This window comes from Leptodactylus fuscus, chromosome 4, assembly GCF_031893055.1.
Source record: "Leptodactylus fuscus isolate aLepFus1 chromosome 4, aLepFus1.hap2, whole genome shotgun sequence".
Classification (NCBI taxonomy): domain Eukaryota; kingdom Metazoa; phylum Chordata; class Amphibia; order Anura; family Leptodactylidae; genus Leptodactylus; species Leptodactylus fuscus.
In genome coordinates, this window is record NC_134268.1 from 159,507,665 (window position 1) to 159,520,281 (window position 12,617).

A 12,617-nucleotide genomic window follows, 5' to 3' on the forward strand; every position below is an offset into this window, starting at 1 on the left:
CAATTGAAATGTTAATGTGAACAGAAAAGTAATTATGTTATTAGTGATAAGAGTCTTAGAACAGGATTACGAATTTACACTTAGAAACACTTTCAAGCAAGTATTTCTTTAATGAATCTTTGTGAATGTTTAATAGACACTGGTGAGCAAAAGGGTAACAATGTTTTGAACGTTGGACTCTCAGGCTCCATATCTCACAATCCACTACAGTTTGGAATGTGAGACTACCATCATTATATAGACAATCATCTTGGCTATCTCATACAGAAATTTGACTTGCAACTAATTAGCAAATTTATTATTATTTATTTATTATGCTTACTTATATAGTGCCATCATAATCCGCAGCGCTTTACAGACATTGAAAGTCACTGTCCCATATAGGGCTCACAATCTACAATCCCTATCAGTATGTCTTTGGTGTGTGGGAGGCAGCGCAGCACCTCCCATGAGGCGACCTGAAGCGACCGCTTCAGGCGGCGCTATGCCAGGGCCCCAGGGAGAGCGGCATTTTTGCTTACCTAAGCCAGTCTGAAAAGACCCCTGAGTATAATAATAGCGGTAGTTGGGGTTCGCGGCCTGGGCCCAGGCCTGATGATGGCCACACCCACATCCTATAGCAGAAGGGGAAGTGGGGGCGGCCATGAGCAGGCCTGGGGATAGGTAAATAGGCTGCTACCTTCTGGGGATACTTCAGCAGGTAGCGGCCTATTTAAAAAAAAAAGGTTGTTACTTACCTACCACCACCGCCTCCTCCTTTCACCCGGCAATAAGATGCCTGTGTCTCAGCACAAGCAGCGTGATGATGCTGCTTGCGCTGAGACGCAGAGGTCTAAACCAGCCCAGGATAGGTCCACTTAGTTTGTTTTCACAGCGGCCCTGTCCTGCGCTAGTTTACAAAAAAAAGTTTAAAAAAAAATCAAATTGCGGCGGCACAGCCCCTTCCGAAAGTGCCATGTAAGGCCGCCACCTCATCTCGCCTCATTAGAGGTGCAGCCCTGCCTTAACTATGAAAGTGCATCATTAGCCCCTGATCTAAGGAGGCAGTATTTCAATAATGTAGGGCTGCCTACATGCAGATAGAACCAGGTAAGCATTTGAAAATCAGCAATTGTAGCAGCACCAGAAAAGCTGGGTATCATCCCATAAATGATACAGAAGTAACTCCTCTGCAGCCAAAAGGGCTCTTAATAGAGAAAAACTTATTAAATATATATATATATATATAGAGAGAGAGAGAGAGAGAGAGAGAGAGAGAGAGAGAGAGAGAGAGAGAGAAAGTGTCCATTTATTGGAAAAGTAGTACACCACTTATCAGTTAGATACAATACATTTTCCATCTACACAAACTGCTGGCAGATTGGATTGTATTATATATAGTAATAATCTGCAGGATGTAATTGTCTGAACCCACGAGTTAAAGAATCTTCAGAGGTTCGCCCATCTCTACTAATGGTACTTTCTGTATCAGTAAAATACAAAGCTCTAATGGGATGCTTCTGGGCCCCAATGCGAACTCTGTAACAAGAATATTCACACCTACAATATTCTATTCTACGTATTGATGTCTTTTACTATAGTAAAGGAGCCTCTGGAACACTTGAGGCACATGGGCCGATTTGCCTGCTACTTTTACACTTATTTAGCTACAGTATATTCCTGTGTGGCTCCCTGTGTCTTAATGGTTGGACGATATCAAGAGCCACAAATTGTACATTGTGCACCACTTGCTTTTAACCATTTAAATATGGAGGAGAGTACATGAATTTTTCACTTTTGGTAATTATAAAATGTATTAAAATCCAGTAGACTAGTTACTAAAACTTAGGTATCATGAAGCAAAATTGAAGAAGTTTTTGGTAATATAACATTATCTAGCACAAATTTTACTACATAGCATTCAGAACTGGGGCTTGAACTCACAATTTGCTATTAATGCTATGTATGTCTGACCTACATGACTCAACCACTTAAACTCACCTTCGCATTTCTGTTACTAACATATTATAGAGGTCTTATTACTTTGCTATAATACTATAATATGCCATTTACAGTAATATTTTGTGATCCCTTTCAAGTAATGTATTGATCCCAATTATAGGTTTATTACTTTGTTGACACAGCTTTGTATACACAGTTAATGTTCTTCATGTTCCTTTCAAGAACTAATGACATTCTGTGCTTTGTGTTCTTTCCTTCAGGAATCCATTGTAGATGAAGAAGAAAGCAACAAGGATGAAAACATTCATCTTACTAGATTCCTCCGGGTCTTGGCCAATGTAATGATAATATGCTGCTTGTGTGGGAGTGGTTATCTTATCTACTTTGTTGTTAAGCGCTCACAGACATTCTCCAAGATGCAAAATGTTGGCTGGTATGAAAGAAATGAGGTAATGAAATATTTTGTATAATAAGCTTCTAATTCTTACCAAGAAGACACAATGTTATAGTTATAGCCTACAATGACATAGTTAGCAAACTGCCACCTGCAGCCGGAGCTATCAGGTGCTCACTCCATACAAATGTATATAGTTCTCTCTAAGTATAGCACTTGTTATATAAATCTATATGCAGTACGTTACCCTTAGTGATGACTGCACCCACCCAAAATTATGTCATTTCTCATGTTATAGAACAAAAATTATTCAATTAATCAATACAGATATTTGGAAACAGAGTCATGGAAGTGAACCCTTAATAAAGGTGCTTGGCAAAGCTGTCATTGTTCAGAAGGTTCCATGTTGAACTTTTCGATATATACCCTGATTAAGACAATAGATATAGATATATGTTATTGAAAGGACTTTGTTCGTCTCATGAACATGCAAAGAGAACAATAAAGAGTACTAAATGTTGATCTTGTCCTGACATTTAGTGGTGGTACTTATCCCAAATCTATTGGTTTTTGGAACATGTAGGCATGAATTAGTTTGCAATTAGTTATAGGTATATTGATAACAAAATCAGTAGTTCACAAAAATCTATGTAAATATTATTGGTGTAACTATTTTATTGATATCACCGTCTAAGGGGTTAAACATCCAAAATTAAAGTTATATCTGAACCAGCTGTTAGACAGGACTATCAGCAACCACAAGATATCATGCTGGTAAAATTATTGAGTCTGTGCCATTATCCATATGACTATATCCAAGAAGCACCAGAAAAACAAAATAAGGGTAGGTATATATCCTAAGATCAATCTCCAACGACCATATAATAAACCTTCAAAAAATAGTGGCCCCATAATGTCCCATAGTGGACCCTCCACCCGTTACAATGTTGCATAGCAGGCCCTCCACATAGTATAATGTCCCATAGAATGTAGACTGTGAGCCCTGCATGGGGATCAAAACCTACATTACAAAAATAAATAATGTCCCAGAGTGGCCCATGCACACAGTATAATGTTCCATAGTGGCCTCCATACAGTATAATGTCCTACAGTGGTCCCTCCATAAATTATAATGTTATATAACGGCCCCCCACACAGTACAATGTCCTATAGTGATGGCTCCACACAGTATAATGTCATATAGTGGACCCTCCACATAGTATATTATTCCATGGTGGCCCCTCCACAAAATATTATGTCCCATAGTAGCCCCTCCACATATTATAATGTCATATAGCAGCCTCTCCACACAGTATAATGTCCTAAAGTGACCCCTCCACACAGTATAATGTCATATAGTGGACCCTCCACACAGTATTATGTCCCATCATGACCCCAACGTTTTTCGTTGCAAATATTGCAAAAATTTCGGGGTCAGCAGAATTCAAAATTTTTGGAGTACACTATCCAGGGGAGGTGTCAAACAAAAAAAACCCTGTTACTCACCTCTCCTGGGCTCCAGCGTGACTTCTGGCTGTTTTCAACCCTCTTCACTGACATGACAGACGTAGGTTACATGGGCATCATTATGCACCGTGATGCCAGCCTGACTCACGTGATGTCTGTGAGGCCAAAGCCTGCATTGTGTCATGCTGGAGAGGTGAGTAACACTGGTTTTTATGTTTGCTCACCTCCTCTGGGCCTCCAATCATTATACTATGTGGTCCGAAGTGACTCCAGAGTATAACACCACACAACAACAAAAAAAATTTCATCTGCTACTTGACAAAAACCATTTGTCCTATAGTGGAATCCTATTGTGTGTGGATTCCAAATCCAAAAATTAGAATTGTTGTAACATGTCAGGAAATTTTGCTATGCATAAGTGTGCCTAAATTAATTAAGCACTTGGAAAGCATTGAACAATTTTGAACAGAACGAGTTTTACTCCAACAATTACCTGATCTAAATCAAAGTTTTCATAATAAACAGTGTATGAAAATGTAATGGAATAGCAAAGTTCCAAAAAGTCTCATTTGTCGGTTTAAAAGTCTTACTTGAACAAGGCCCGGGGACTGCTAAAAGTGCTTCAGGCATCTTCAGTGCTTTTGTGTTTGTGAACGGTCATATTTTCCCGTTGCAAAAACCAGCAGTAGTCCCCCATCATGTTGGGATTCCTGCGGCCTTGGTATCTGTTCTCCATTGTAGAAATAACTTTATGGAATTGCTCTCCATGTTCGTGACTCATGTGTCCCAAATTGGGTGGGAAAAAGTCAAGATGGGAATGTAAGAAATGTATTTTCAATGGTATTCAGCAGCCAAGTTGTTCATATGCTGTAAGCCTGTTGTCTACTAATATAGGTTTTGACTGGAGTTTTCTGCTAAATGTTGACAAATCTGTTCACATCTTTTAAAATTGATATATAATATGGGAAAACTAAGAGTTAGCTTTTTCTGATAAGTCTTTAAGAGTTTTAATCTTGGTACTTTAATGTGGTTCTCTGCAGGTTGAGATTGTGATGTCTTTGCTTGGAATGTTTTGCCCCCCACTTTTTGAAACAATTGCAAATTTAGAAGATTACCATCCTCGGGTGGCATTAAAGTGGCAGCTGGGAAGAATCTTTGCTTTGTTCCTTGGCAATCTATACACTTTCCTGCTGGCTTTGATGGATGATGTTAATGAGAAAGTAAGATCGGAATAATCACAATGCTGTCTTTATACATTTATATACCTTAGGATACCTTAGTGCATGTGACTATTTTGTTTTTTATTTTTTGGCAGCTAGCACACGAGGAAGACATCAAGAATATAACTTACTGGACTTTGTACAACTACTACAATTTAAGCACCAACATTAATGGAACTGACACTACGCCACCACCACTGCATCCTGCTGATGTACCCAGGGGTCCCTGCTGGGAGACGAATGTGGGAGTTGTAAGAACAATTATTATCTTATCCTAGTATAATATGCTGTTTCATGGTCTCTATATACTGGCGTTAAACATTGTTCACTTCTGGACCTATTATCGCAATTGTGAGATTTTAAATAATTTTGTGCAACCTGTAAAATACACCAAAGGCAACTCTGAAATGTTGATCTCTGGGCTGAGGACACAATAAGAAATGAACTAATATAAGAAATAGGTCTCATTAAGGCCTAGACTATAATGTGGTCCATGTGCTTTCCGCACAAAACATGCGGACAGAAAAGTACTTCATTATTTACTTTCCTGTCCGCATGAGTCCTGTGGACACCGCACGGAAAGCACACGGACCCAATTATAATCTATGCGGTCCGTGTGCTTTCACTGCTCACCGCTTGCCAATGCGTTTGGTAGTCCATTCGGGGATTACCAATGCAGTTGTGAACGAGGCTTAAGAGTCTATTCACACAGGTCAAACAGAACCTTTAAGATCTTTAAAAAAAAAATAGAATTTGTTCTATTTTTACACAGCTCGGACTATCATGACTGTTTTTATGGACCCGATTCACACATTGAAGTGAATGGGTCTGTGAAAATAATGGCTGCCACATGAATGCTGCTAAAGACACAGTCTCAGCTGTATTGTGTAAATGAGGCATGACACTGAATTTATATGAGAATAGCCTGGGGTTACGTATCACAATTCTTACCTTACATTGATGCTAGAGCATGGGAATGTACTATATAAAAATCCAGACACATTAACATTGTGAACCCTGGTTCTAGTATTATAGCTGCATAGCGCAGTATATTGATATACGAGAGCTTAACCCAAAAGGACTGAAATCCATATGCCTTTATGGCAAACAGGTTATGAGCGTTGAGTATGCTCTTAATAAGGATTATGCCTATGATTAAGGGGTTTCTACTCAAAACACTGTCTGCATAATAACCAACAAGTGTGCTTATGCATTTCAAGTAGTCTGCTCTTGATGATAGTCTATTGTATGTCTTAGTTTTGATGGGATATTATACGCCATTCAATAGATTTCAGCCTGAATAGAATAATTTCTTATCTCTACATTTTACAGATAGAAGATTTTTTTAGACAAATTGAGTAGCAAAAATGTGGTGGAAGATTTTACAGTACTATCATATCACAAGCAGGGAAACATTTGTGTCTACAATGGTAGATCCACTTTACCAAGTACACGCATGTCACAAACAAATATTTCTAGATTTATTTTTAGATTAAAGAGGAGCTTTCACCACCATCTACAACTATCCTTTAATAGGTGCAACTCTACTGATTCCAGTGCAGTTGGATTTTTCTTCTCTAAGCCCTACCATTCCCAAGCTATCGTTTCTATTGGTTTCTCTCGTTTCTATTAGACTCTCTTCTGTCAGGTGGGCTGTCATGGGGCTGGAGCAGACTGTCTTGGATGGCCCACCTGACAGTAGAGAACCTTGGATATTGGGTTCTGAAACTAACAGCACCTAAACAGGATATGATCAGTGCCTTAAAATGACTATGTAATAAATAATAATACTACTAATAATAATAGTAATATGATTATGATGATGGCTTATCTTTGAGGACTCCTGGCACACCTGCCATCAGCCGACTGTAGGGACTATAGTGTTTCTGGTGTGTATTTGAATAGAACTAAACTGGATTCAGCTGCAATACCGGGCATAACCACTACTGAAAGTATAGCGCTGTGCTTGGTATGTAAACAATAAATAGGCTGCCAAGACACTAAGATAAACTTTACTGTATAGATTGATAGGAAAAATGCATTAAAAATAAAATAAGTATCATAAACCTATTACAATTCACTGTAAGTTAGAGTATTTTGAGATAAAAAAGAAACTTTCACCCGCGGGCCTTAATGCCTATACAGACAAAATGTGAAAACATGTAGCGTAAGAACACTTGAAATGCATCGACTGTCATGTACTTTGAACTATGTGAAGTAAAGATATTGGATGTCATCCTTAAAGAGGACCTTTCATGTCCTCAGGCACATGCAGTTTTATATACCGCTAGAATTCAGTGCACTGTCGGCTTTCCATGTTATGTGCCCCATGGCTGGAGATATCGGTGCCGTTAGTTAGACAGTCCTGCTGGGCTGTGATGAACGCCCTCCCTGACAGTACTCGTCCATAGCCTTGTACTTGGGTAGCGTTCCTCATAGCTCAGCATCATCACTGGTTAGTAAGGCTATGTTACAGTACTGTCAGGGGGAGCCATTCCTCACAGCCCAGCTAGACTGTCAGGAATGCCCTTTTGATGGTGGTCAGAGATCGGTGACAAAACTAATGGTACTGATATCTCCAGCCACAGGGCACATATCCTGGAAAGCCTACAGTATGCTGAATTCAGTTCAACTCTCTAGCAGTATATAAAACCACATGTGTAGGAGGACATGAAAGGTTCTCTTTAATAGTGCTGGACCAATGTAAACTTTCCTAGTACATGAAACCAGGAATATGATGTAATTGCATGTTCCAAAGATGTATTTTCCACAATAACACAAAATAACGGATCAATATGCCAAAGAAAGATAATAATAGACTGTATCTTTACCTACAATTCCATGACAATAAATCATAAGGTAACATCTAATAAGTATAGTTACCCAGTTCACATAACTGAAGTACTAAGAAAACACAAATCACTAACTTAGCCATATCATAATCCATTCACAGAATGCTATCTGAAAAATCCATGGTGAAAATCCCATGTTACTATTTTCTTTGGCTTATTGTTCAATTATTATTTCTTTTTCTATTCTTTGTATTTGCTATGCCCAGCACCTTTTTAGACCCATGTTATTACAGTACACGTTGTGTATGTATACTTCTGTGTTTTGTGTATAGGCTTGTACCATACTAGCAAGCTGGTGTCATTTTTATTTCCAATTATTGTGATTTATTGCTTTTTTTTATCACATCTAGTTGAATTCTTTAAATTGTTACCAAACTGGAATGTTATGATACTAACCTATTGTTACACTGTCTATATATTACTGTAGCTGCTCAATATAATCCTACCCATATCAGAAAATATTCTGCTTTATTTTTCAATGCTCGCCTTCCAATTAGGAATTTGTGAGACTGACAGTTTCTGACATTCTAGTGACATATGTCACCATCCTGGTTGGGGATTTCCTCCGTGCCTGCTTTGTACGCTTCATGAATTACTGTTGGTGCTGGGACTTGGAAGCTGGATTTGTAAGTTATTTTATAAGCATAATAATAATAATAATAATATCTATTATATTTTATTGTATGCTAAATTTCTATTGTATGCTAAAATATCTATATTATTTTATTGTATGCAAAATTTTCACACATCTGAATTTTTATTATAATATGTTTCCTTGTACATTGCTTAATAAATTATTATTAAAGAAAGTGCACCGACTTCCAGTCACGGCACTCCGCTCCGGATTAGGCCCAAACGAATGAGCCTAGTCGGGAGGGAGTGTCTTTAGGCGAACGTGAAATGACCATGGAGTCCACCTGAAGAAAAGGCATGCCGCTTCTTTTTTCCTCAAGAGTTTTTTTTGGTCAGGATTTTGACGTGGATTCCGCATCAAAATCCTGACCAAAAACCCCATCTGAACTCAGCCTGTGTTCCAGTCTCGTTCACATCTGATTCGGTATTCCGTGCAGGGAAGTCAGCATGAGGGCCCCCCTCAAATGAAATACTGAACACAAATGCAAGCAGTGTGCCAGTAAAAGCACATGGACCCCATAGACTAAAATGGGGTCCATGTGCTTGCCGCCAGATCTCTGCAGGAAACATGCGGACAGGAAATTACTTCACAATCTACTTTCCTGTCCGCATGATTCATGCAGGCAGCTCGTGGCAAACACACGGACCCCATTATAGTCTATGGAGTCCATGTGCTTTCAATGGCACACCGCTTGCAGTTGCGTTCGGTATTCCCCATGTGGACTCCCCCGGACGGAATACCATCGCAGATGTGAATCAAGCATCAGATCTATCAACTACGATATATATGTGTACTATCGAAGGTTAACAAATGTAGGTAATGTGCTTTTAGACCAATAAACTGTGACAATGACCCTTTTTCACTATAATCTCTAATTTATTCATTTTCCCTACAGCCGTCCTATGCAGAATTTGATATCAGTGGTAATGTGTTGGGGCTAGTCTTCAATCAAGGAATGATTTGGTAATATAATTATGATATAAATGAGTTTGAGTTCCACACTTTTTTTACTTTGTTGTATTCAGGGAGCCATATCTTTGTAGGTATATTTTTTATCCCCATATAGGGATCACAATGTACATTTTTTTCCTATCAGTATGTCTTTGTAGAATGGGAGGAAATCCACGTAAACACGGAGAGAACATACAAACTCCTTGCAGATGTTGTTCCTGCCGGGATTCGAACCCAGGACTCCAGCATTGCAAGGCTATTGTGTTGCCCCTTGATCAGATACATATTTATTGAAAGCTTTACAAACACAGAGTTCAGTACATCAGAAGAACAAAGAGGAAATCAAATAACAATGAGCCCAGAAGAATCCAGTCCAGCTCACTATATGGAATAATATGGGCCTTGGCCTTATGGTAGGCAAGCTATCAAACTAATAATAATTCTGGAACCTCAGTGAGCAGAAAGTTTTCAGCAATAACGTCATGCAATATATTTTAATACTTTAATAATGTAATAATTAATCTTAAAAACGCATTCATTTCTCATTTTAAAAATTTAATAATTTTGTGGCTGATCGGGTTATTAAAATGATTCAGTTATTAAAATAAGATAGAATTAAGATAGAAATGAGATAAAATTAAGATATAATCATAGGATAAAGAGTAATACGGGGTTAAAATAAATTACTTTTAATGTTTCAATTATTTTCTAGCATAAGTGTAGACATTGGATAATGTGAAATTTTGTTAAGTAATTTTTTGTTCTAAAATATTGTTTAGAGAGCAGAAGTACTAGTAGAAGTGATGTTATAAACGTTTTACTTATATAAGTGACAGGTAAACACAAAGCAATAGCAGACCTCCTCCTCCGCCTCAAGTTCTGGTCCTAAAAACCTTGTGTGAACTTAGCCTGAGTCCATTCATACAGAGTTTTTTTGTCGAGGAAAAAATCCACTTCAGAAATTAGGAAATGGCACAGTGTATGGACCTTGAAAAAAACGCTAGCGGTTTTTCCACGCAGTTTTTTGCCAATTCCACGCCCAAATCCACGACGTGGATTTTCCACCTCCCATTGACTGCGTTGGTTTTTACAGGCCAAATCCGCCTGAAGGAAGCTTTTTTTCCGCAAAACCCAACTCTATGGGGAGGCGTTTTTTTTTCCACGTGGATACAGAGCCATATTTTTTTATTCTTTCTTCAAAGTAGCTGAATTTGGTCTTGGCTTTTTTGGAGAATATAATCATACTTTTGTATTGAAATATTTTGGAGTGAATTTACATGATTATTTTGGGGGTATAAAAAAGTGATTCCAAATTGTTGTTTTTTGTTGTTTTTTTTGTTATTTTGATGTTTTTAACCATGCAGTTCACACTTTTTTTTACAGTTTGTAAGAATTGTGGCAAAATCTTATATGTAGATTTTAACACTTTTGCAAAATTCAGCCAACTTTACATGGGAATGTTATTTTTAACAGCAAACGTTTTACTTTTTTAAATAGTTGTATTCAATAATGTTTAAGTCACAACACTTCACAATGCGATCTGCTGAATGAATATATAATGCATTGATATACTGACAATACTAAAAAGTAAGATACAACCTATTACCCCATAACTAATAGGCACTCAGCTGCCATTGCAACCCATTGGTATTTGTGACATTGGGGTAACACGTAACTCTCTTCCTATTTTTAACCAGCTAAATGCTATTGTTGCTTTGGATGGGATCAGAGTTATTGTCAAATCCTTTTGCAGTAAGATATCATCTGTATATTATAGAACCCATTTATGATGGAGCAAGTGCTGTGTCTTTGCAGCAGTGGACCCAATAACTTGTGTTCTAACCTTATTAAATACAGTATACACATCAGCAGTTTGTTACCTTCAGCTGAACTACTAACCTATTCCCTTCTCTTAAACACATGAAGTACAAAATATTCTCATTAAACTAATTGCTATGCTTGTGACTCTTATAGTCAATTCCGAGTGGTAACCTTCGCTGACAAAGCCAAAAGATTGTAAAGGGCAAAAGTGTCTCCGTTCTAACTTTATTCCTGGTCATATCTGTAAGTTCTTTCAAAAGCGGGAGAGCAGCATTGTTTTTGATAAATATATCAGTACAGATGATGTTTATAAAGTCTAATAAAAATATTTTCATTTCCTCACTTTTTGTCACAGTTGTGTCAATGCCCGAGCAACCGCGATACCGAATGCCGCTAGCACCTCTATGGAAATGGGGAAGGAACGCTGTCCCTGGCACTAAGATGGCTGACTAGGCCCTGCCTGAGGGTGTTGGTCAGCTGTACCCAAGCTAAGCTTGGCCCCAACAACTGCTAGCTCTCTAAACATGGAGACCTAATAGACAGATGGGGTGAGAGCTGAAAGAGGCTAGGGACTGGGATACTAGAGGCGGTCACCCCTAATGAAAGGATAAGTGCAGCTGCAAACAATACTAACTAGGATGGGATGTGCTGGAAAACTAACAGGCAGTGGTGGATCCAAGGTTTGCGGGGCCCTGGGCAAATGACTTTGGCGGGGCCCTACTTACTGGGGGTCTCGTACTTCTAACCTGTACTTCCCAACTGTTGAAGACTAGAAAGAGGGAATAAAATGTGCGGCAAATTAGGCCCCGCCCACGTTTATGTTGACTCCACCCATTCTCATTCAATTTTCATGTGATTCCACACAGTATAAATCTCCTACAGTCACCCGTAAATTATATCTCCCCCCATTTTCATATACACCCTTCATCTACCCCTAGTTTCATGTCCCCCCCTCTATCTCTGTCCCCAGTTTCATGCCATTCTCCCCCTTTATCTGCCCACAGTTTCATTTCCCCCCCGTCTCTGCCCCAGTGTCATGCCGTTCTCCCCCCTTCATCTGCCCCAGTGTCATGCCGTTCTCCCCCCTTCATCTGCCGCAATGTCATGCCATTCCCCCCCTTCATCTGCCCCAGTGTCATGCCCTCCCCCCTTCATCTGCCCCAGTGTCATGCTGTTCTCCCCCTCTTCATCTGCCCCAGTGTCATGCCGTTCTCCCCCCTTCATCTGCCCCAGTGTCATGCCGTTCTCCCCCCTTCATCTGCCGCAATGTCATGCCATTCCCCCCCTTCATCTGCCCCAGTGTCATGCCATCCCCCCCTTCATCTGCCCCAGTGTCA

At 39.1% G+C, this 12,617-nt stretch overlaps 1 protein-coding gene across 1 annotated transcript in view; it reads left to right on the forward strand.

Moving 5' to 3' along the window:
- TMC2 (transmembrane channel like 2) overlaps nt 1–12,617 on the forward strand; it is a 73,310-nt gene that overhangs the window by 49,870 nt on the left and 10,823 nt on the right. Inside the window, exons 13-17 of the mRNA XM_075271995.1 lie at nt 2,202–2,390; nt 4,843–5,022; nt 5,118–5,273; nt 8,372–8,500; nt 9,404–9,471. Of these exons, the coding sequence (XP_075128096.1) occupies nt 2,202–2,390; nt 4,843–5,022; nt 5,118–5,273; nt 8,372–8,500; nt 9,404–9,471 (722 nt within the window). The remainder of the gene's footprint in view (nt 1–2,201; nt 2,391–4,842; nt 5,023–5,117; nt 5,274–8,371; nt 8,501–9,403; nt 9,472–12,617) is intronic.